At 41.8% G+C, this 26678-nt stretch overlaps 1 protein-coding gene across 1 annotated transcript in view; it reads right to left on the reverse strand.

The window, feature by feature from the left end:
* The window catches only part of LOC100560689 (heparan sulfate glucosamine 3-O-sulfotransferase 2), a 27595-nt gene extending 917 nt beyond the window's left edge, over positions 1-26678 (reverse strand). Inside the window, exons 1-2 of the mRNA XM_016998676.2 lie at positions 26175-26678; positions 1-1892 (exon numbers count right to left, since the gene is read on the reverse strand). The exon at positions 1-1892 is cut by the window's left edge and continues 917 nt beyond it. Coding sequence (XP_016854165.2) covers positions 1271-1892; positions 26175-26566 — 1014 coding nt within the window. The 5' untranslated portion in view covers positions 26567-26678 and the 3' untranslated portion in view covers positions 1-1270. The remainder of the gene's footprint in view (positions 1893-26174) is intronic.

A 26678-nucleotide genomic window follows, 5' to 3' on the forward strand; every position in this document is an offset into this window, starting at 1 on the left:
TGATTGGCTGGGGAGCGGCAGCCATGTTAGGCTGCGCTAAGCTCCCATTCTAGGTAGGTTGCAGAAACAAACAAAAAAATTTTAAAAATATTTTTAAAAATATATTAAAAAAATTTTTTTTGGGGGGGGGGGGAAATTAACGAAACATTAAGAGACAATTAGAGAATGGGCCAACAATGGTTCGAATTACATTGCCGGTTGCGCTGTGAGACAATGTCTCGGAATGCGTATCAAAAAGCGAGAACAATCCGAAATAATTCCGATATACGATTCAAAACGATTTTTTGGACATGTCTAGTAGTCAGATAGATGATAGAGTTAGATTGAGGGAATCTTTTCCCTGTTTCCAAAGCATGCCTAGACAGGCTTTACAGTGTTTCACTCTATCCTGTTTACGTCGCATCCCTTACTTTGAAGTTAGTGGAAATGTGAATCTTTAGGGACACTAACTTCTCATTGGTCAGAATGTCTTTTATGGTCCCAATAAACTGGAACCTTTTTTTGGTTCAGTCTTCGCCCTTTGTTCTTCTAGCTAACAAGAAGCTTCTTGCCGTCTCTCCTTGCAAGATGTAACTACAGTAGAGTCTTACTTATCCAACGTTCTGGATTATCCAACACATTTTTGTAGTCAATGTTTTCAATATACAGTAGAGTCTCACTTATCCAACACTCGCTTATCCAACGTTCTGGATTATCAATGCGTTTTTGTAGTCAATGTTTTCAATATATCATGATATTTTGGTGCTAAATTCGAAAATACAGTAATTACTACATAGCATTAATGTGTAATGAACTACTTTTTCTGTCAAATTTGTTGTCTAACATGATGTTTTGGTGCTTAATTTGTAAAATCATAACCTATTTTGATGTTTAATAGGCTTTTTCTTAATCTCTACTTATTATCCAACATATTCACTTATCCAACATTCTGCCATTTATGTGGGATAAGTGAGACTCTACTGTATTTAGATGTTTGTTATTTTTCCTTAGAAACCAGTCTAGAGTAGACTAGACAGCTCCCAAGCCTTTCTATCTACAATGGAGGTCTTTTTACCTGAATAAATACCTTTTTGAACTTTTACTGAGACTCTGCAGTCCATTGCAATCCTAAATGGTCAAAGGCTTCTCTTGCTCACCCCGTGTAAATAACTGCTGCATTTCGAAAGCTTTGCTTTTGCTACTCTGCTGATTTTTTGGTGGAATCTCCCCCAGAGAGGGTTACATTGAGTCTAGATTACCACAACAGGTGCTTCAGAGGGCATCCAATCCATCACTCCCAGCGGAAGTCCTGCCCGACCGTCTCGTAGAAGCGGACGTTGTAGGGCCGGTAGAAGTCCTGCAGCTGCTCGATGACCTCGGGGTCGATCTGGACGTGGGGCCGGCCTTTGGACTTGCCCAGGCAGCGCGGGAGGCGGCCCCCTTCCACGGCCCGCTTCAGGCAAGGGAAGCCCTTGGTCTTGTTGAAGTAGAAGTGCTGGCGAGTCACCAGGCGCCGCAAGCCCAGGAAGTCCTGCAGCCTGGCCATCTCCCCGGACGGGTCGGTGATGAGCCGCTCGCCGCTGACAAAGTGCATCTGGGAGAGCGGGAAGTACTGGAGCCAGGCCTCGAGGTGGAGGATGTAGAGCCCGATGCGGATGGCACTCCAGGAGGTGTTCACCTGGCCCAGGCTGCGGTTGCGGAAGGAGAGGCCCTCGAAGGATGGCAGGCCGGGTGTCTTGGACAGGGTCTGCGTGTAGTCCGAGATGGCCCGCGTGACCGGGTTGCGCACCACCACCACCAGCTTGGCCTCGCGAGACATGTTGAAGATGCGCTGGGGGGCCTCCCGGGTGACGAAGTAGCTGGGCGTCTTCTCCAGGGTGAGCTGGTGCTCCAGAGAGCGAGGCATCAGCCGCCTGCAAGCAGAGGGAGCGGAAAAGGAGAGAAGTTAAGGGGCGGAAAAGCAGACCCTGACCCCTGTAACGGACCCCCGTAACTGTCAGAGCGCGCGGTTTGGATAAACACACATGCAGCGGAAGATCAACGAAGAATCACTGGCACCAATAAATAGGCTGAAGCCTGTTTGGCTTTCTACAAAAGATTTACTGACAAACGGAAAACTCTCAAGACGACATATACATACAGAGTGCAGATAGGCAGAGAGCAGAGGGCAGAGAGGGGAGAGGAGATGACACAGCAAACTATTTATAATCACCCCTGTGGTCTGATGCAACACACAGTTAACTCTTTACACACTCGCATAATGGACAGCAGACAGTGCATGATGCAATCACCAGTTCATATTGCAACACTATAACTCAATTACATTTAAACAACTCTATATACAATCATTCCCACTTCAACAGTAACACCCCTCTGCATCTGGATCGGACAGAATAGAATCATAGGGCCAGGATGGTTAGTAGCCATCTGCAATAAATCATGACCGAAAGATCATGAGATCGAAGCTTGGGTCGGGTTAAGCTCCCGGCCATTAACAGCCTAGCTCGCTGTTGACCTAAGCAGCTCAAAAGACAGTTGCATCTGTCAAGTAGACTTTTTCTGTCAAATTTGTTGTATAACATGATGTTTTGGTGCTTAATTTGTAAAATCATAACCTAATTTGATGTTTAATAGGCTTTTCCTTCATCCCTCCTTATTATCCAACATATTTGCTTTTTTATTGTATTCTTTGTATTTATTTTATTTTTTATTCTTTTATTAACACTGGGCTGAGTGGGTTGCTAGGAGACCAAGTGGGCAGAGCTTAGCCTTCTAACTGGCAGCAATTGGATAAAAACAATTATTTCTCTCCCTCTAATTAGGTATTTATTTTTCTTTTCTTTTTGTTGTCAGAACCTAGGAGCAAGGATGGTGGGTTGTGTTGCCAAATTTCTAGGTACTGGGGCTTGTACCTTTCTTGTTTTGTGGGAGGAACGGACACCATTACTCCTTTATATATATAGACTAGCTGTGCCCGGTCACACGTTGCTGTGGCGATGTATGGTGGTATGGGAAATAAAGTACAGTAGTCTCTCACTTATCCAACATAAACGGGCCGGCAGAATGTTGGATAAGCGAATTTGTTGGATAATAAGGAGGGATTAAGAAGAAGCCTATTAAACATCAAATTAGGTTATGATTTTACAAATTAAGCACCAAAACATCATGTTATACAATAAATTTGACAGAAAAAGTAGTTCAATACGCAGTAATGCTATGTAGTAATTACTGTATTTACGAATTTAGCACCAAAATATCATGATATACTGAAAACATTGACTACAAAAATGCGTTGGATAATCCAGAACGTTGGATAAGCAAGTGTTGGATAAGTGAGACTCTACTGTATTTGTATTTTTAATTAATTTTATTGTAACTTATCTTTTTTATTTATTATATTTATTATTTTGTTGCATTATTTTTAGTTATTTTGTTATAGTATTTTATTGTATTAATTTTTAGTGTTTTTAATTATTTTAGTGTTTTTATTATTTTTATTATATTATTTGTATTTATTTTATTTTTTATTATTTTCTTAACACTGGGGTGAGTGGGTTGCTAGGAGACCAAGTGGGCAGAGCTTAGCCTTCTAACTGGCAGCAATTGGATAAAAACAATTATTTCTCTCCCTCTAATTAGGACTTTATTTTTCTTTTCTTTTTGTTGTCGGAACCTAGGGGCAAGGATGGTGGGTTGTGTTGCCAAATTTCTAGGTACTGGGGCTTGTACTTTTCTTGTTTTGTGGGAGGAACGGACACCATTACTCCTTTATATCTATATATATAAAAGAGTGATGGCATCACGGCAGCAGACAAAACAACAAAAGTAAACACCCCACAACCTCGAAAATTGACATCACAATCCCTCATCCATGCCTCTAGGTTGATACAACAAAAAGAAAAGAAAAATAAATTCCTAATTAGAAGGAGAGGAATAATTGTTTTTATCTAATTGCTGCCAGTTAGAAGGCTAAGCTCCGCTCACTTGGTCTCATAGCAACCCACTCAGCCCAGGGGACCCTTTACCTTAACTACCACCAATTCCTCAATACTTTATTTCCCATACCACCATACTTCGCCACAGCAATGCGTGGCCGGGCACAGCTAGTATATAGATAATTTCACCTGTAATGGGCTATCCAAAAGTCCAAGTTTTAAATATACCCCAAACTCATGGATTAGCCATTGGATTACTAATTGATTGATTACGCAGTCAGGAAGCATCACTATTCCTTACTTTCTCTGTCTACTTCTCCAATGATGCGTTGGTTTGCTTTGAGCACTTTAGGACTTTCGGTTCCCATCCGATGTTTGTTTTTTCCTCCCTCCCCTTTAAATATGGAGCTATATTCTGCATAATTGCTGTGTGAAAAACCTCATCCCTTTCCTCCTTTCTTAATGCCATAAATCCATAGATTCTTTGAGGCTCTTCCACAACGGTGTCCGATGACTCCAGATCTATAAATCTAACCAACACGTCTCCAGAAGCTTTCTTCTTCGGGCCATAATTGCTATCGATCCTGCAAACAGAACTTATATAAACCTCATCCTTTCCCACAGGTTTATTATCGAGATGGAACCTATTTTTGTTTATTAAAGGGGGGGGGGTGAATGTATCCTCTTGCAGCGATTACATCTCCTAATCAGAATGTCTATCTCTTCTCCTTTTCCTCCCTGTTTTAGCTAAAGCCTTTCGAACATTACATTCCAATAAAACTAAATGCTGGGTGTCCTTCCTCTTTTCGTTTACCTCCGCTCCTCATCTATACACATAATAAAAGTGAAAATATGTACGTGCGTATGTGTCTGTATTGTAAACTTACACAGACAAGCTCCCACTTCCACAAATAGCTATAGCTCCCACTATTCAGGAGACACCAACGGTCCTTTCTCCAATGACATTGCAGGTTATGGCGAGCGCCGTAAACATGTCCGAGAGCCCTGCCAATGTCCTCCATAAACAACACACTACCCACTGTTCTAGTGAAGGCTTTCAGAGGGGAGATTTTCTGTTTCAGAACCAGTGTTTCTTACTCTCTATATTGGTGTAAAATTTGCATAACCCCGCCCACTGCCTCTCCCATAAACCTTTCCTATTCTTTTGTATGGCACACAGCATACGGAGGAATTGATCAGCAACTGAACATACTACAGAGATCTGGAGAAAATTCAGCATGATTTATAGCAGGGGTCCTTAAACTTTTTTTAGTGGAGGGCCGATTGACAGCCCCTCAGACTATTGGGGGGACGGACTAGGATGAAATAGTCCAAAATTAGGATTGCTGTTATTGTGTGCCTTCAAGTCGTTTCAGACTCAGGTCAACCCCAAGTCTAAAGTTTGGGACAAAGGCCAGGTAAATGACCTTGGAGGACCTTAGTTTGCGGACCCCTGATCTAGATGATCTCATAAGACCATAGGTAAGAAAAGAGACCTCCAAAGACCATCTAGATGGTCTCATAAGAACATTGGTAAGGAAAGGGACCCTCAAAGGCTATCTAGATGGTCTCATAAGGCCGTAGCTAAGCAAAGAGACCTTCAACGACCATTTAGATGATCTCATAAGACCATAGGTAAGCAAAGAGATCTCCAATGACCATCTAGATGGTTTCATAAGACCATAGGTAAGCAAAGAGATCTCCAAAGACCATCTAGATGGTCTCATAAGAACATCGGTAAGGAAAGGGACCCTCAAAGGCCATCTAGATAATCTCATAAAACCAAAGATAAGGAAAGGGACCTCAAAGACCATCTAGATGGTCTCATAGGACCACAGGTAAGGAAAGGGCCCCCCAAAGGCCATCTAGATAATCTCATAAAACCAAAGGTAAGGAAAGGGACCTCAAAGACCATCTAGACGGACTCATAGGACCATAGGTAAGGAAAGTGACCTCCAAAAGCCAACCGGATGGTCTCATTAGGCTGTAGCTAAGCAAAGAGACCTTCAAAGACCATCTAGATGGTCTCATAAGACCATAGATAAGGAAAGGGACTCTCAAAGGCCATCTAGATGATCTCATCAAGCCACCAGAAGACCATAGATAAGGAAAGGGACCCTCAAAGACCGTCTAGATGGTTTCATAAGGCCATAGGTAAGGAAAGGGGCCCTCAAATGCCATCTAGATGGTCTCATAGGACCATAGGTGAGGAAAGGGACTTCCAAAAGCCATCTAGATGGTCTCATTAGGTTATAGCTAAGGAAAGAGACCTTCAAAGACCATCTAGACATTCTCATAAGACCATAGGTAAGCAAAGAGACCTCCAAAGACCAGGTAGACTTAAGTCAACCCTAAGTCTAAAGTTTAGGACAGGGGCTAGGTCAATGAGCTTGGATGGCCGCATCTGGCCCATGGGCTTTAGTTTGGGGACCCCCGATTTATAGGAATTGTAAGTACCGGGATTTATAGTTCACCTGTAATCAATGAGTACTCTGAACTCCACCAAAGATGGAATTGGGACAAACTTCTTCAGGGGGGAAAGGAAGGGGCCTGGGGCTGTTGGGAATTGTGGGACTTGAAGTCCAAAACACCTGGAGAGCCAAAGTTTGCCCATGCCTGGTGTAGTTGCACCCTGGTGTAGGTGCACCCTGGTGTAGGTGCACCCTGGTGTAGGTGCACCCTATATGTTGTATAATTGCAAAAAGGAGGAAATGCTACACTATTTTGAAGTATTAATTAGCAATCAGGTGCTCAGCCATCGATATGCAACTCGTGGATAAATACATCAATTAAAAAGCCATTCCAGATGCAGGAAGCGCGAGTTAATTAATACACCGCAGTGATAAATATGAATAAATAAGCAAATTGCCACGAAAAGTCAAACCCTTGATTAATCCGCTAATCAGATCCAAAGGCTGATCAGTTCATTAATAACTTTATCGTTCATTCTGTGTTTAAATAATGTAAGGAATATAATAAATAACATGCATCTAAGTGTATTGAGTTTAAGGAAACACTGGAAGGAAAGAAAAGACCAAAAAAAGGCCTTCAAGGTAAATTATTTACTTGAATCTTGCTTCTTTGCTTTTAAAGGGAAAAAAAGAATCTGTTTCCTGCTGAGGGTTATTTTGCATTTTGATCATCTCTGCAGGATGGATATTGGCCCCCAAAATCATTAAGGCAGAAATTCAGCATATTTTTTTTTGTACAAAATGACATTTCTATGCAGAAGGTGGTACGGTTTGTACAAAACATGCTGCTTTCTGTGCTTTTGCAGTATTCAAAATGCACCGCTTCCAGTGCGGAAATGTCATTTTGTATAATATTTTGCAAAAAAAAGGATTGGTCCTTAAATTCCAAAATTTAGAAGGATATTGACTGTTAAGAGCTGTCAAAGAGCGGAATAGTCTTCCTCTGAGGATGAAGGACTCTCCACTTTCTTTGCAGTTTTTTAAAGCAAATGAGCCTCTCTCAATATCTATATATATAAAAGAATAATGAAATTTCGGCCTAGGACAAAACAACAAAACTATACATCCCAGAAACACTAAACTTGGCAGCGCAACCCCTCATCCATGTCTCTACGTTCATACAACAAAAAGAAAAGAAAAATAAAGTCCTAATTAGAGGGAGAAGGAATAATTGTTTTTATCCAATTGCTGCCAGTTAGAAGGCTAAGCTTCACCCACTTGGTCTCCTAGCAACCCACTCAGCCCTGGGGACAGGCAGAGTTAGGCCTCATTTAGGCCTCTTCCACACTACCTATAAAATACAGATTATCTGATTTTAACTGGATCATATGGCAGTGTAGACTCAAGGCTCTTCCACACAGCTATATAACCCATTTATAATTTTATATTATCTGCTTTCAACTAGATTATCTTGACTCCACACTGCCAGATAATCCACTTCTGTGTGCATTTTATACAGCTGTGTAGAAGGGGGCTCATAGAAGGGGGCTTAATGTCAAGGGAAAACCTTTACCCTTTACTTTAACTACCACCAATTCCTCAATACTTTATTTCCCATACCACCAGACTTCGCCACAGCAACGCATGGCCGGGCACAGGTGTTATATATATATATATATATATATATATATATATATATATATATATATATATATATGGTATAAAATATATAATAATATAATATATTATATATACATATAATATTGATAATAATATTATTATGTAATGCAATATAATACTACTAATAATGCAATAATATTAATTACATATACAGTAGAGTCTCACTTATCCAACACTCACTTATCCAACGTTCTGGATTATCCAACACATTTTTGTAGTCAATGTTTTCAATATATCGTGATATTGTGGTGCTAAATTCATAAATACAGTAATTACTACATAGCATTACTGCGTATTGAATTACTTTTTCTGCCAAATTTGTTGTCTAACATGATGTTTTGGTGCTTCATTTGTAAAATCATAACCTAATTTGATGTTTAATAGGCTTTTCCTTAATGCCTCCTTATTATCCAACATATTCGCTTATCCAACATTCTGCCAGCCCGTTTATGTTGGATAAGTGAGACTCTACTGTATATTACATGTAATATTACAAATAATATTACAGTATAGTGGTATAATCCAATATATAGTAATATTGTGCTATGCTAATAATATAATATATTATGTGTAAATATAATTAGGAAGCTGCTCTGAGTCCCCTTCGGGGTGAGAAGAGAGAGATAGAAATGTAGTAAATAAAAAAGTATTTATTTGAGTGAGTTGGACTAGATGGCCTTTGGGGTCCCTTCCAGGGCAATATCCTTGCAGACGGCCAATTCTCTCACACCAGAAGTGACTTGCAGTTTCTCAAGTCACTCCTGACACGAAAAAAGTGAAAATATTCCTTTGAGAGGGTTGGACTAGATGGCCTTTGGGGGTCCCTTCCAGGGCAATGTCCTTGCAGACAGCCAGTTCTCTCACACCAGAAGTGACTTGCAGTTTCTCAAGTCGTTCCTGACACACACACACAAAGAAAATATTCCTTTGAGAGGGTTGGACTAGATGGCCTTTGGGGGTCCCTTCCAGGGCAATGTCCTTGCAGACAGCCAATTCTCTCACACCAGAAGTGACTTGCAGTTTCTCAAGTCGTTCCTGACACACACACACAAAGAAAATATTCCTTTGAGAGGGTTGGACTAGATGGCCTTTGGGGGTACCTTCCAGGGCAATGTCCTTGCAGACAGCCAATTCTCTCACACCAGAAGTGACTTGAAGTTTCTCAAGTACTATGATGCAAGACCTATGACTTTCAAGTCTCAAACTGAATGAAGAAATATGTAAATATCGCAGCCTTTGATTGATTCCGCCAACTTCTTAAGGTCTTCTTTGTCTCCAAGGGGAAGGAAATGTTCCCTATGGGTCTTTGCCCCTTTTGCAAAGGTTGAATGAGAATCCGTGGGGCAAGGCCACGAAGGGCTTCTGTTCCTTGTGCTTCTCTTTCTCTCCATTCGAAACCCCGCTTTGCAGAGCGAAGGAGGCCTTGCTGCCAATATGGCACAGATGCTGTTCCCGGTTCCTTGTCACATTGGGAGTGTGACTTTCCAATGTATCACAGAGATATCCCATTGCCTCCTTTTCAATCGGTTTCTATGGCTGAGTAGGAATTGGAACCCGGTTCCCAGTCTCACTGCACCACGCCAGCTCTGGCAATGAACCGGGACCTTGGGCTGCATAGAAACACTGCCCAAAATTATTTGAGTCTCAGAAATCCAGGCCTCATCGACACTGCTACATAATGCAGTTTCAAACAGCATTATATGGTCAGTCTAGACACATCTGATGTAGTTCAAGCTGCATTATATAAGCCTACACTGTCCATATAATGCACTGATATGAGTCTACACTAACCATATAAAGAGTATACACTGACCATATAATGCATTGATATGAGTCTACACTAACCATATAATTGATTTATTTATTTCGTGTCAAAAGCATTGCACGACACTAACCATATAATGTAATGATATGAGTCTACACTAACCATATAAAGAGTATACACTGACCATATAATGCATTGATATGAGTCTACACTAACCATATAATGTAATGATATGAATGTAATGATATGAGTCTACACTAACCATATAATGAGTATACACTGACCATATAATGAGTATACACTGGCCATATAATGCATTGATATGAGTCTACACTAACCATATAATGAGTCTACACTGACCATATAATGAGTATACACTGGCCATATAATGAGTATACACTGACCTATAATGCACTGATATGAGTCTACACTAACCATATAATGAGTATACACTGTCCATATAATGCACTGATATGAGTCTACACTAACCATATAATGAGTATACACTGTCCATGTAATGCACTGATATGAGTCTACACTAATCATATAATGAGTATACACTGACCATATAATGCATTGATATGAGTTTACACTAACCATATAATGAGTATACACTGACCATATAATGCATTGATATGAGTCTACACTGACCATATAATGAGTTTACACAAACCATATAATACATATAAGTCTATACGGATCATACAATGCACTGATATGAGTCTACATTGTCCATATAATCTACACTAATCAAATAATGCATATAATAAGTCTACACTGACCATATAATGCACTGATGTGAGTCTACACTGTACATATAATCAGTCGTCTATATTAACCACATAATGCATATAGTAAGTCTACACTGTCCCTAGAAAGCACTGATATGAGTCTACACTAACCATATAATGTGCCTACACTGACCATAAAATGCATATAGTATCTACAGTGAACATATTACACTGGTATGAGTCTACCGTCAATATGTCTACAGTAATCATATGAGTTTACACTGACCATATAATTCTTATAATACGTTTACAGTGACCATATAATGTGCTGATATGGGTCTTGTAAAGATAAAGGTTTTCCGTTGACATCAAGTCTAGTTGTGTCCGACTGGGGGTTGGTACTCATCTCCATTTTTAAGCTGAAGAGCCAGCATTGTCTGTAAACACCTCCATGGTCATGTGGTCGGCATCACTACATGGAATGCCGTTACCTTCCCGCTGGAGCAGTACCTATTAATCTACTCACATTTGCATGTTTTCGAACTGCTAGGTTGGCAGAAGCTGGGGCTCGCCTTGCTCCCCGGATTCAAATTTGGTCAGCAAATTCAACAGCTCAGTGGTTTAACCCGCTGCGCCACTGGGGACTCTGATACGAGGCTACACCGTCCATATAATGAGTCTACACACACTGACAATATAATGCATTGATATGAGTCTAAACTGTCCATATAATGAGCCTAGACTGACCACATGAGTCTACATACACTGACCACATAATGCATTTAATGAATCTATTTAAAAATCTATACTGACCATATTCTGCACTGCATGGGGCCTCAGCAGTGCAAGGTATCTCTCTATATTTGGAAACTGACAAAGCCTGGAATTAACCCTTTCCATATGAGGATGAGGGGGACATTGTACATGACCCCCCGCCTGGTGTCCCTCCTGCACCCAGGGTCTTTTCTTTTTATGGTCACTTCTTGGAAAGTGATGAGTATTGTGGCCAAATTTGGTGTGATTTGGCCCAGTGGTTTTATTGTTAACTCGGTCCTAATTAATGCACATTATATATATATATCTATATATATAAAAGAGTGATGGCATCACGGCGACCCACAAAACAACAAAACTACAGGCCCCCCAACCTCGAAATTTGATGACACAACCCATCATCCATGCCTCTAGGTTGATACAACAAAAAGAAAAGAAAAATAAAGTCCTAATTAGAGAGAGAGGAATAATTGCTTTTATCCAATTGCTGCCAGTTAGAAGGCTAAGCTCCTCCAACTTGGTCTCCTAGCAACCCAAGAAAAAATAATAAAAAGCACTAAAAAATTAATACAATAAAATACTATAATAACAGAAAATAACTAAAAATAATACAAGAAAATAATAAAATATAATAAATAAAAATATAACTTACAATAAAATTAATAAAAAATGAAAATAACGTCAAATAAAAATTACACAACAATTTTTAACCAATACCACCACCACTTTGCCACAGCAACACGTGGCCGGGCACAGCTAGTATATATATATATATATATATATATATATATATATATATATATATATATATATATATATATATATATATACACACACACACACACACACACACTAGCAGCCAGGGTTGAAAACGGCTCTTCCTCATTCTCTAATTTGGATTTTATTTTTCTAGGTTTTGTTTTTTTTGTTTGAAAGATTGGATGACTATGTCTTTTGTGGCCAAATCTGGTGTGATTTGGTTTAGTGGTTTTGTTGTTTACTCAGTCCTACAAACGTATATGTATATTATTATTATATATTATAATTATTATTATATATTATTATTATTATTATTATTATTATTATTATTATTATTATTATTATTATGACACAGCAAACAAGATAGATATGCTGGATTTCGTATCACAAAATACGAAATCACAAAATCACAAAAGACATACCTGTTTCGACAGGCTTTTGAGTTCTGTTCTTGATGTTTTAAAAGGTGCTTTTAGGATGTTTTTAAGATGTTTTTAAAGATGTTTTTAAGATGTTCTTTAAATTGTTGATTTTAGCCGGTTCTTGTAAGCCGCTCCGAGCCCTAGGGGAGTGGCGGCATATAAGCTTGAAAAATAAATAAATAAATAAATAAAATCAGAAGTCGAACACTTCCCAAGTGTCTAGGACTTTGTGATGTATTTTCGGATGATACGCACAGATCCCAGCAGGGTGGCCTTTTGCAGTTGGCAGATCGTGATTTTGTCAATGTCTATTGTTTCCAAATGCCGGCTGAGATCTTTTGGCACGGCACCCAGTGTGCCCATCACCACCAGGACCACCTGTACTGTTTCTGCCAGAGTCTTTGAAGTTCAATCTTGAGGTCCTGATAGCGGCTGAGTTTTTCCTGTTGTTTTTCGTCATTATTATATTATATAATAATAATAATAATAATAATAATAATAATAATAATAATAATAATAATAATAATAATAGCGGCTGAGTTTTTTTTTTTCAGTCGCATTGACGAAAAACAACAGGAAAAACTCAGCCGCTATCAGGACCTCAAGACTGAACTTCAAAGACTCTGGCAGAAACCAGTGCAGGTGGTCCCGGTGGTGATGGGCACATTGGGTGCCGTGCCAAAAGATCTCAGCCGGCATTTGGAAACAACAGACATTGACAAAATTACGATCTGCCAACTGCAAAAGGCCACCCTGCTGGGATCTGCACGCATCATCCGAAAATACATCACACAGTCCTAGACACTTGGGAAGTGTTCGACTTGTGATTTTGTGATATGAAATAATAATAATAATAATAATAATAATAATAATAATAATAATAATAATAATAATGTGTGACTTCCGAATCCAGATTGACAAAGTTCTGGAACACAACACACCAGACATCACAGTTGTGGAAAAGAAAAAGGTTTGGATCATTGATGTTGCCATCCCAGGTGACAGTCACATTGACGAAAAACAACAGGAAAAACTTAGCCGATTTTGTGATACGAAATCCAGCATATCTCTCTTGTTTGCTGTGTCATAATAAAATAATAATAAAAATAATAATTGCATTATTATTGTTACTGTTTCTATTATTACTATCATGAATGTATTTATTGAGGCATCTTCAGCTGCTCTGATCCCCTGCCCGTCACCTTTTCCGAGAGCCTCCAGTCTCATCTCTGCAATTTATGAACTCCATTGTTTCATAATTGATCAGGACCTGTGATTGAATGCATTCTTTTAAAAAATGGATGGCCTGAGTCCCTGGAGGAGCGGGCCTTTCATAATCCCAGAGGTGGCCCATTAAAGGCATGGCGCTTTTATGACTCTCCGCCATCAGTGTGCCACTTATGCAGCTGTCCCTGGCTGATGGATGACCCGGAGCCCCTCGCCCACCATCGCAGCCATCGGGCACGGCTCCATGACACCGCATTAGCATCTCGCTGACACCGGCTGAACAATCAGGCTCCCGGTCTGGGTTTATGAGATCCCTGGCAGAGCCAAGGGAAGAGACAATTGTCTTTCAAACAAAAAAAAAAGTGGAAAAATAAAATCCAAATTAGAGAACGAGGAAGAGCCGTTTTCAACCGAGTTAACAATAAAACCATTTGGCCAAATAACACCAAATTTGGCCACAATACTCATCACTTTCCAAGGAGTGACCATTAAAAAAAAGAAAGAAAAGAAAACACCCTGCCCATATGTAGAAAGCAGCCAGGCTTTTAAGCTGCAAGACTATTCAGTGCAATTTAAGCTGGCCAAACAAGGATTCCCCTACAAAGGAAGTAGCCAGGCTCTTTGACTGAAGATGCTACTCCAGCTCGCCAAACAAGGATTCCCCTAGGTGTAACACAGCCAGGCATTGAAGCTGCAAGGCTATTCAGTGCAATTTAAGCTGGCCAAACAAGGATTCCCCTACAAAGGAAGTAGCCAGGCTCTTTGACTGAAGATGCTACTCCAGCTCACCAAACAAGGATTCCCCTAGGTGTAACACAGCCAGGCATTGAAGCTGCAAGGCTATTCAGTGCAATTTAAGCTGGCCAAACAAGGATTCCCCTACAAAGGAAGTAGCCAGGCTCTTTGACTGAAGATGCTACTCCAGCTCGCCAAACAAGGATTCCCCTAGGTGTAACACAGCCAGGCATTGAAGCTGCAAGGCTATTCAGTGCAATTTAAGCTGGCCAAACAAGGATTCCCCTACAAAGGAAGTAGCCAGGCTCTTTGACTGAAGATGCTACTCCAGCTCGCCAAAAAAGGATTCCCCTAGGTGTAACACAGCCAGGCATTGAAGCTGCAAGGCTATTCAGTGCAATTTAAGCTGGCCAAACAAGGATTCCCCTACAAAGGAAGTAGCCAGGCTCTTTGACTGAAGATGCTACTCCAGCTCGCCAAACAAGGATTCCCCTAGGTGTAACACAGCCAGGCATTGAAGCTGCAAGGCTATTCAGTGCAATTTAAGCTGGCCAAACAAGGATTCCCCTACAAAGGAAGTAGCCAGGCTCTTTGACTGAAGATGCTACTCCAGCTCACCAAACAAGGATTCCCCTAGGTGTAACACAGCCAGGCATTGAAGCTGCAAGGCTATTCAGTGCAATTTAAGCTGGCCAAACAAGGATTCCCCTACAAAGGAAGTAGCCAGGCTCTTTGACTGAAGATGCTACTCCAGCTCACCAAACAAGGATTCCCCTAGGTGTAACACAGCCAGGCATTGAAGCTGCAAGGCTATTCAGTGCAATTTAAGCTGGCCAAACAAGGATTCCCCTACAAAGGAAGTAGCCAGGCTCTTTGACTGAAGATGCTACTCCAGCTCGCCAAAAAAGGATTCCCCTAGGTGTAACACAGCCAGGCATTGAAGCTGCAAGGCTATTCAGTGCAATTTAAGCTGGCCAAACAAGGATTCCCCTACAAAGGAAGTAGCCAGGCTCTTTGACTGAAGATGCTACTCCAGCTCACCAAACAAGGATTCCCCTAGGTGTAACACAGCCAGGCATTGAAGCTGCAAGGCTATTCAGTGCAATTTAAGCTGGCCAAACAAGGATTCCCCTACAAAGGAAGTAGCCAGGCTCTTTGACTGAAGATGCTACTCCAGCTCACCAAACAAGGATTCCCCTAGGTGTAACACAGCCAGGCATTGAAGCTGCAAGGCTATTCAGTGCAATTTAAGCTGGCCAAACAAGGATTCCCCTACAAAGGAAGTAGCCAGGCTCTTTGACTGAAGATGCTACTCCAGCTCACCAAACAAGGATTCCCCTAGGTGTAACACAGCCAGGCATTGAAGCTGCAAGGCTATTCAGTGCAATTCAACCAGACCAACAAAGGATTAACCTTGGTAGAAGGCGGCCAGGCTTTGAAGCGACGATACTACGCTGTACTATTGAAGCTGGCTAACCAAAGATTCCCCTAGATAGCAAGCAGCCATGCTTGGAAGCAGCGAGGCTATTCGTTGCAATTCTAGCAGCCCAAAAAACAATTACCCTAAAATGCAAGTACCCAGGTGTCCAAGCAGCAAGCTTATTCCGTTGCAGTCCAGTTCACCAAACAAGGACTCCCATAAGAAGAAGACGGCCAGGCTTTGAGGCTATTATTACTGCTATTCCACCTGGCCAACAAAGGATTCCCATATGCCACAGCAACACGTGGCCGGGCACAGCTAGTCTATATATATAAAAGAGTGATGGCATCACGGCAGCGGACAAAACAACAAAACTACAGGCCCCCCAACCTTGAAATTTGACAACACAACCCATCATCCACGCCTCTAGGTTGATACAACAAAAAGAAAAGAAAAATAAAGTCCTAATTAGAGGGAGAGCAATAATGGTTTTTATCTAATTGCTGCCAGTTAGAAGGCTAAGCTCCGCCCACTTGGTCTCCTAGCAACCGACTCACCCCAGAGGACAGGCAGAGTTAGGCTTCACTTAGGCCTCTTCCACAGATTATCTAATTAATATCGCAAAGAACACCACTCTGAAAACAAGGCAATTCCAGACAGGAAACAATCCGGGCTAGCAACCAACAAAAAATTCACTCAGGGAGGAAAGGGCCAGGCTTTAAAGCTGCAAGGCCATACATGCTAATCATTTCCCCTAATTGCAGCATTCATACTTGCCTCCAACAGACAAAAAAATCAAAAATATTGTATATTCACAACCTTTAGGAAATAATATCCCGTGATGGCGCAGCGTGTTAAAAGTGCTGAGCTGCTGAACTTCTGGACCGAAAGGCCGTAGGTTTGAATTGGGGGAGCGGAGAGAGCCCCCACTGTTAGCCCCAGCTTCTGCCAACCCAGAAGTTCAAAAACATGCAAATGAGAGTAGATGAATAGCGGGAAGATAACGGCGCTCCATGCAGTCATGCCCGTGGCCACATGACCTTGGAGGAGTCTATGGACAACGCCGGCTCTTTGGCTTAGAAATGGAGATGAGCACCAACCCCCAGAGTCAGACATGACTGGACTTAATGTCAGGGGAAACCTTGACCCTTGACCTTAACTACCACCAATTCCTCAATACTTTATTTCCCATACCACCAGACTTCGCCACGGCAACGCATGGCCGGGCACAGCTAGTATTATTATAAGAAACAGAAATGCCGGAGTATCCAAACCCGGCCTTTTAGAGGAAAGAGAAGCACCAGAGAAGGAAATATTTGGATTTCGGAAGGTCTGCCTCCATGAAACCCAATCTGCAAGGAGGATGACGCAGACCTTGCTTTTCCAACGCCTGAGGCCAGGCAACCCATTCGACACTCAGCGGGTTTGGTCTGTTTATACAAATTTAAGAGACTAAACTGACAAAAAGCATAACAGCGGCACAAAGCAACGTGCCGGAGTCAGGAAGCTTTGCAATGCAGAGACTAAGGAGGAAGATGGCGATGATGATGACAGCATATTCTAGGTTTTCAAGGCTGAGAAGAGCTAGATGTGGCTCCCAAAGCCAACCCAGAGGCCACTTGCAGGAAATGTCTTCCAGAAGGAAAGGCCAGGCCAAACTCTGCACAAATATGGAGTGCAACGAAGGTTGAATTCAGGGGAAACGTGCCCCACAAAAACAACCCGCCTGTAAGGAAAGTGCGCACACATCTCTATCTGCCGTGCGCAGCAGAAGGTGCAAGAACAGCCCCCCGGAAGGAAGAAGGAGCAGAAGGCTCACCGGGGGCAGAGGCGGGTGTGCGCTCGGCACCAGACTCACAGTGGCCCCACTTTGCCCCAAAAGGAAGCCCAGAAGTCCAGAATTCAGGGGCTTGTCATAATGGCTTTGAGGGGTGAGGCTGGCATTTGGATCCTGTCCAACTCTAGGACAGGCTGAATGGCTATCTATTTAGAGGGCTTAAGTGGTGTCCTTCCTGGCAGATTGGGGTTGGACTGTATGCTCTTTGGATACCCCTTCCAACTCTATGACAGGCTGAATGGCCAGAAAGACTTAAAAACATGGCTCTTCCGGTGTGCCTTTGGAGAGTAACTGTCATATCTTTCTTCGGTTATTCCCTTGGGATATCTATCCTCTAGACTGATCCACTATTTTATGTCCCTGCACCCCATGGTTTTATTCATATGTCTTTCTCACAGAGTTTTAACTTAGTGTTCATGTGGCCTGCCATGGTTTTTATTGCTTTCTCTGAATTTTGGGTTCTAATGTATGTTATGATTTATTGTATTGTTAAATTGTGTTATGATATGTTGTTTTATATTCTGTCATATTGTATGGTTTTGGGCATGGCCCCATGTAAGCCGCCCCGAATCCCCGTTGGGGAGATGGTGGCGGGGTATAAATAAAGTTTTATTATTATATTATTATTATTGGGGTTGGACTGGATGCCCTTTGGATGCCCCTTCCAACTCTATGACAGGCTGAATGGCTATCTGTTTAGAGGGCTTAAGTGGTGTCCTTCCTGGCAGATTGGGGTTGGACTGTATGCTCTTTGGATACCCCTTCCAACTCTATGACAGGCTGAATGGCCAGAAAGACTTAAAAACATGGCTCTTCCGGTGTGCCTTTGGAGAGTAACTGTCATATCTTTCTTCGGTTATTCCCTTGGGATATCTATCCTCTAGACTGATCCACTATTTTATGTCCCTGCACCCCATGGTTTTATTCATATGTCTTTCTCACAGAGTTTTAACTTAGTGTTCATGTGGCCTGCCATGGTTTTTATTGCTTTCTCTGAATTTTGGGTTCTAATGTATGTTATGATTTATTGTATTGTTAAATTGTGTTATGATATGTTGTTTTATATTCTGTCATATTGTATGGTTTTGGGCATGGCCCCATGTAAGCCGCCCCGAATCCCCGTTGGGGAGATGGTGGCGGGGTATAAATAAAGTTTTATTATTATATTATTATTATTGGGGTTGGACTGGATGCCCTTTGGATGCCCCTTCCAACTCTATGACAGGCTGAATGGCTATCTGTTTAGAGGGCTTAAGTGGTGTCCTTCCTGGCAGATTGGGGTTGGACTGTATGCTCTTTGGATACCCCTTCCAACTCTATGACAGGCTGAATGGCCAGAAAGACTTAAAAACATGGCTCTTCCGGTGTGCCTTTGGAGAGTAACTGTCATATCTTTCTTCGGTTATTCCCTTGGGATATCTATCCTCTAGACCAGGGGTCCCCAAACTTTTTAAGCCGAGGGCCGGTCCACAATCCTTCAGACTGTTGAGGGGCCGGATTATCATTTGAAAAAAATACAAACAAATTCCGACGCACACTGCATATGTCTTATTTGTAGTGCAAAAACAACAACAACAAGAAGAAGAACAATGAAAGAACAATACAATATTTAAAAATAAAAACAATTTTAACCAACATACATTTATCAGGATTGCAATGGGAAGTGTTCTCCTGCTTCTGGCCAATGAGATAGTCAAGTTAATTAGAGTTGTTGTTGTTGTTGTTGTTGTTGTTGTGTGCCTTCAAGTCATTTCAGACTTTGAGTGAGCCTAAGTCTAAAATTTATTTATTATTTATTTACTGCATTTATTTACTACATTTGTATCACACCCTTCTCACCCCAAAGGGGACTCAGAGTGGCTTACAAATTATATGTACAGTAGAGTCTCACTTATCCAACATAAACGGGCCGGCAGAACGTTGGATAAGCGAATATGTTGGATAATAAGGAGGCATTAAGGAAAAGCCTATTAAACATCAAATTAGATTATGATTTTACAAATGAAGCACCAAAACATCATGTTAGACAACAAATTTGGCAGAAAAAGTAGTTCAATACGCAATAATGCTATGTAGTAATTACTGTATTTATGAATTTAGCACCAAAATATCATGATGTATTGAAAACATTGACTACAAAAATGCGTTGGATAATCCAGAACGTTGGATAAGCAAGTGTTGGATAAGTGAGACTCTACTGTACATACAATATATTATATTATTAGCATAGCACAATATTAGCATTATATATTACTATATTGAACTATACCATTGTACTGTAATATTATATGTAAGATAGAATATATAATATTATTATATGGTATTATTAGTGTTATATTGTATTACATTATAATATTATTATCAATATTATATGTATATACAATATATTATATTATAAAACTGAGGGCGGGGGCCAGGTAAATGACCTCGGAGGGCCGCATTCGGCCCCCGGGCCTTAGTTTGGGGACCCCTGCTCTAGACTGATCCACTATTTTATGTCCCTGCACCCCATGGTTTTATTCATATGTCTTTCTCACAGAGTTTTAACTTAGTGTTCATGTGGCCTGCCCTGGTTTTTATTGCTTTCTCTGAATTTTGGGTTCTAATGTATGTTATGATTTATTGTATTGTTAAATTGTGTTATGATATGTTGTTTTATATTCTGTCATATTGTATGGTTTTGGGCATGGCCCCATGTAAGCCGCCCCGAATCCCCGTTGGGGAGATGGTGGCGGGGTATAAATAAAGTTTTATTATTATATTATTATTATTGGGGTTGGACTGGATGCCCTTTGGATGCCCCTTCCAACTCTATGACAGGCTGAATGGCTATCTGTTTAGAGGGCTTGGATGGTGCTCTTCCTGGCAGATTGGGGTTGGACTGGATGCCCTTTTAATCTCGCTTCTGACTCTACAATTCGATGACAGGCTGAGTGGCTATCTGTTGGGAGGGCTTGGATGGTGTCTTTCCTGGCAGATTGGCGTTAGACTGGGTGACTTTTCTGTCTCTACGATTCAATGACAGGCTGAATGGCTATCTGTTGGGGGGGCTTGGATGGTGTCTTTCCCGGCAGACTGGAATTGGACTGGATGCCCTTTGGATGCCCCTTCTAACTCTATCACAGGCTGAATGGCTATCTGTTGGGAGGGCTTGGATGGTGTCCTTCCTGGCAGATTGGACTGGATGGTGCTTTGCTTCAATTCTATGATCTGTGCCCAAAACAGCATTTGGTAGAATTTATCTTAAAATGTTGGCACTCGGCGGACAAGAGGCCATGCTTTGGACCACTCTTTGCCTCTTTGTGCCTTGACGTGCTGTGATCAATGGTGACGCAATGGGCAAAAGGCTTGGATATCATGCTAGAAGGGACTCTCCTTGCTCTGCCAAGCGCCGTCTGAGGCTTATAACGAATGGCCTGCAGCCAGCAATGCCCGTCCCCGTGCCCGCATATACCTCCCTGTTGGTCCTGGCACGCTCTCCCCTTCCCCAAATTGCAATGCAGCTGGGCAAACGTTTGTTTAGCCTCCCCCCTCCCCAAATTATTCCTGGCATTGTAGCCAGGCTCTGCTCTCCTAGCTTTTGGTGCCAGCTAATCTTGGGTTTGAGTCACTTGTCAAGCGGGGAGATGGAGTGTTTAGCTTGGCAGGCATCCCACGCAGCACACGGCCCACCCGTGGCACACGGAAAGGTCCAAATGAGCGGAATGAGAAGCAATTGGGGCAGGAAACTATGGGTTTGACCAGGCCCTGACCCTTCCCCTTAGTGTCCTGGCCCTTCTACTGCCATATAATCTACATTGTCTGCTTTGAAATTGCTTATATGAATCTACACTGCCATACAAAATTCAAATTCTCTGCTTTGAATTGGATTATAATGCAGCGTAGACTCATATAACTCAGTTCAAAGCAGATAATGTGAATTAAATGGCAGCGTAGATTCATATAATCCAGTTCAAAGCAGATAATGTGAATTAAATGGCAGCGTAGATTCATATAATCCAGTTCAAAGCAGATAATGTGGATTGCATGGCAGTGTAGACTCAAATAATCCAGCTCAAAGCATATAATGTGGATTATATGGCAGTATAGACTCATATAACCCAGTTCAAAGCAGATAAACTGGATTAAATGGCATCATAGATTCATATAAACTAGTTCAAAGCAAATAATATGGATTATATAGCAGTGTAGACTCATATAATCAAGTTCAAAGCAGATAATCTGGATCATATGGCAGTGTAGATTCATATAAACCAGTTCAAAGCAGATAATGTGGATTATATAGCAGTGCAGACTCATATAACCCAGTTCAAAGCAGATAATGTGGATTATATGGCAGTGTAGATTCATACAATCTAGTTCAAAGCAGATGTGGATTATAAAGCAGCGTAGACCCATATAACCCAGTACAAATGAGATAATGCGGATTATATAGCAGTGTAGACTCATATAACTCAGTTCAAAGCGGATAATGTCGATTATATGGCAGTGTAGATTTATATAACCCAGTTCAAAGCAGATAATGTGGATTAAATAGCAGTGTAGACTCATATAACCTGGCTCAAAGCAGATATTTGGGACATGCGGTGTAGAAGGGTCCCAAATTTCCCTCCACCCAACAGTTAACTTCCTTTAAAGCCCAGGATATAATGGAAGTGTCCCAGAAATAGAAAAGTCCTAGTTCCTGTTCCAGGCTCTTTCTGATTTTTACACTTCAAATAATAAACTGAGTTTAGTGGGAGAAGGAGGTCTTTGATCATAGCTGGAGCCGGTGGGAACTATTATGGGCTGCGAGGCACAAGGGTGAGGAATTGCAGCCTAAAACCAGTCAGAAGGGGCCCCCAAAGGCCATCCAGTCCAACCCATTTCTGCAAGGCAGAAGGCACAATCTAAAACTATCCCCACAGATGGCCAACCAGTTTTTGCTTAAAAGAATAATAGAGTTGGAAGGAACCGCACGAGCCATCTAGACCAACCCCTTCTGCCTTCATACAGGAAAAGCACAATCAAAGCACCCCTGACAGATGGCCATTCAGCTTCTGTTTAAATGCCTCCACCAGACTCTGAGGCAGAGCGTTCCACTACTGAACAGCTTCAAATACAGTTCCACTATCAAAGAGTTTTATGACTATTCAAGAAGTTCTTAATAAAGTTGAAGTGGAACCTCTTTCCCTGCCTGTTTGGAGCCTTTGCAGAGTTTTCTGGATGGTAGGGCCATGTTCCAGAAGCATTCTCTCCTGACGTTTCGCCCACATCTATGGCAGGCATCCTCAGAGGTTGTGAGGTCTGCTGGAAACTGGGCAAGTGGGGTTTAGATATCTATGGAATAATGTCCAGGGTGGGAGAAATAATCTTCTCTGTTTGAGGCAAGTGTGAATGTTGCTATTGGCCACCTTGATTAGCACTGAATTGCATTTCAGCTTCAAAGCCTGGCTGTTTCCTGCCTGGGGGAGTTTGACTTGGGATGTGTTAGCTGGCTCTGATTGTTTCATGCCCGGAACTTATCTGTGTTTGAGAAAATTCATAATTTTATTAGTGGGATTTTAATGCGCTGTTGATTAAACTTACGTCATTGTATTTATACTTGTATATTGTTGTCTATGGGGAGCCCCCAGTGGTGCCGTGTGTTAAAGCCCTGAGCTGCTGAACTTGCAGACTGTCAGGTCGCAGGTTCGAATCTGGGGAGCGGAGTGAGCACCCGCTGTTAGCCCCAGCTTCTGCCAAACTAGCAGTTCGAAAACATACAAATGTGAGTAGATCAATAGGTACCAATAGGTAACGGCGCTCCATGAAGTCATGCCGGCCACATGACTGTGGAGGTGTCTAAGGAAAACACTGGCTCTTTGGCTTAGACATGGAGATGAGCACTAACCCCCAGAGTCAGACACGACTGGACTTTTACCTACTTACAGACGGCAAATTCTCACACACCAGAAGCGACTTGCAGTTCTCAAGTCGCTCCTGACAGGGAAAAAATAATATTATTATTACAATACATGGCTGACTTCTCTGGCTGAATTAGCCTGCAGAGCCTTTAACCAGGGCCAGCTAGAAAAGAGACAGGAAACAATCAGGGCCAGCTAACACCACCCAACAATTTCAACAGAAAGGGGAAAACCATGAAAATGAACAAAATCTAGCTACCAGTATTTAAAAAAAACCTCTAAAATCAGGACAGTAAATAAATAATAATAATAATAATAACTTTATTTTATACCCCACCTCTATCTCCCCAAAGGGGACTCAGGGTGGCTTACATGGGGCCAAGCCCGAGTAAAAAGAATAGCAATATAAAGCACAACAATAGACAAAAAACATGCACAATTATAAAAAAATTAAACATTAGCCAATAAAACCAAATGAACTAATAAAAACATTGATTAAAACGGAGAGGTTGTAAAAGTGTACTGGGTAAGGTGCACCATATAAATATTGTAAACACGAGGTGACTGATAAAGTGCTGCAAATTCTTGGAATAAAGAACAACACTCAGAAAATAGGGGAATTCCAGACATGAATCAATCTGGGCCAGCTAACACCTCTGAACAAAGGATTCCCCCCAGGTAGGAAGCAGCAAGGCTTTGAAGCTGCAACATTCAGACTTGCCTCCAACAGACAAGAGTTCTGTTTTCCACCTAAGAGACTCACAACCTGAGAGGAGGTCTGCCATAGGTGTGAGCGAAACGTCAGGAGAGAGTGCTTCTGGAGCAGGGGTCCTCAAACTTTTTAAGCAGAGCCTAAACTTTTCTATTTCTGGGACACTTCCATTATATCCTGGGCTTTAAAGGAAGTTAACTGTTGGGTGGAGGGAAATTTGGGACCCTTCTACACCGCATGTCCCAAATATCTGCTTTGAGCCAGGTTATATGAGTCTACACTGCTATTTAATCCACATTATCTGCTTTGAACTGGGTTATATAAATCTACACTGCCATATAATCGACATTATCCGCTTTGAACTGAGTTATATGAGTCTACACTGCTATATAATCCGCATCTTTCAGACTGTTGAGGGGCCGAATTATCATTTGAAAAAAAATACAAACAAATTCCTATGCACACTGCACATGTCTTATTTGTAGTGCAACAACAACAACAACGAAAGAACAATACAATATTTAAAAATGAAAACAATTTTAACCAACATAAATCTATTAGGATTTCAATGGAAAGTGTGGGTCTGCTACTGGCCAATGAGATAGTCAAGTGAATTAGGATTGTTGTTGTTGTTATTGTGTGCCTTCAAGTCATTTCAGACTTTGGCCGAGCCTAAGTCTAAAATTAATTATTTATTTACTGCATTTATTTACTACATTTATATCCCACCCTTCTCACCTGGAAGGGGACTCAGAGCAGCTGTATGTACATACAATATATTATATTATTAGCATAGCACAATATTAGCATTATACATTACTATATTGAACTATACCACTATACTATTATATAATACGTAATATATAACATATAATTAATATTATTATATGGTATTATTATTAGTATTATATTGTATAACATAATATTATTATCAATATTATATGTATATACAATATATTATATTATTAGCATAGCACAATATTAGCATTATATATTACTATATTGAACTATACCACTATACTATTATATAATACGTAATATATAACATATAATTAATATTATTATATGGTATTATTATTAGTATTATATTGTATAACATAATATTATTATCAATATTATATGTCCAGTAGAGTCTCACTTATCCAACACTCGCTTATCCAACGTTCTGGATTATCCAACGCATTTTTGTAGTCAATGTTTTCAATATATCGTGATACTTTGGTGCTAAATTCATAAATACAGTAATTACTACATAGCATTACTGCGTATTGAACTACTTTTTCTGCCAAATTTGTTGTCTAACATGATGTTTTGGTGCTTCATTTGTAAAATCATAACCTAATTTGATGTTTAATAGGCTTTTCCTTAATGCCTCCTTATTATCCAACATATTCGCTTATCCAACATTCTGCCAGCCCGTTTATGTTGGATAAGTGAGACTCTCCTGTAATAAAAACATGGATTAAAACGGAGAGGTTGTAAAAGTAGACTGGGTAAGGTGCACCATATAAATATTGTAAACACGAGGTGACTGATAAAGTGCTGCAAATTCTTGGAATAAAGAACAACAATAGGGGAATTCCAGACATGAATCAATCAGGGCCAGTTAACACCTCCGAACAAAGGATCCCCCCCCCCCCAGGTAGGAAGCAGCAAGGCTTTGAAGCTGCAACATTCAGACGTGCCTCCAACACACAAGACTTCTGTTTTCCACCTAAGAGACTCACAACCTGAGAGGAGGTCTGCCATAGGTGTGAGCGAAACGTCAGGAGAGAGTGCTTCTGGAGCATGGCCAGACAGCCCGGGAAACTCTCGGCAACCCATGAAATCAGACAGCCTATTAATCCAATACAAGGGAAAGCACAACCAAAGCACTCCCGGCAGATGGCCCTTCCGCCTGACCTGTACCACTGGAGGCCCCGGTGGTAGTTGCGGTCGAAGAAGTGGGGCTCGGTGCCGAGGGCGCGGACGGCGGGGTGGGCGCGGAGGAACTCCAGCACGGCGCGGGTCCCGCCCTTCTTGACCCCCACGATGAGGACCCCCGGGAGGCGCTTGAGGGCGGGGCCTCTGGGCGGCTGGGGCCCCGCCCCCTCGAGGAGGCCCCGCCCCTCCGCCGCCCCGGTCTCGCTCTGGAGGGGCGGGCAGGGCCGGCAGGGCGAGGAGAGCAGCAGGCTGTAGCCCAGGTAGGTGGCCCAGAGCGAGAGCAGCGAGCCCAGCAGCAGGACGCGCCGCCGCCGCCCCCGGGGATGCCGCCCCTGCTGCCGCCGCCCCGCCCGCGCCCTAGGCGGCCCCATGGCCCCATGGCCCCCCAGGCGCCCCCCGCAGGAGCAGCAGCCCCCGCCGCCCAGGGAACATCCTCGCCCGCACGGACACGGGAGAGAGAGAGAGAGAGAGAGAGAGAGGCAG

This window comes from Anolis carolinensis, unplaced genomic scaffold (genome assembly GCF_035594765.1).
Source record: "Anolis carolinensis isolate JA03-04 unplaced genomic scaffold, rAnoCar3.1.pri scaffold_13, whole genome shotgun sequence".
Classification (NCBI taxonomy): domain Eukaryota; kingdom Metazoa; phylum Chordata; class Lepidosauria; order Squamata; family Dactyloidae; genus Anolis; species Anolis carolinensis.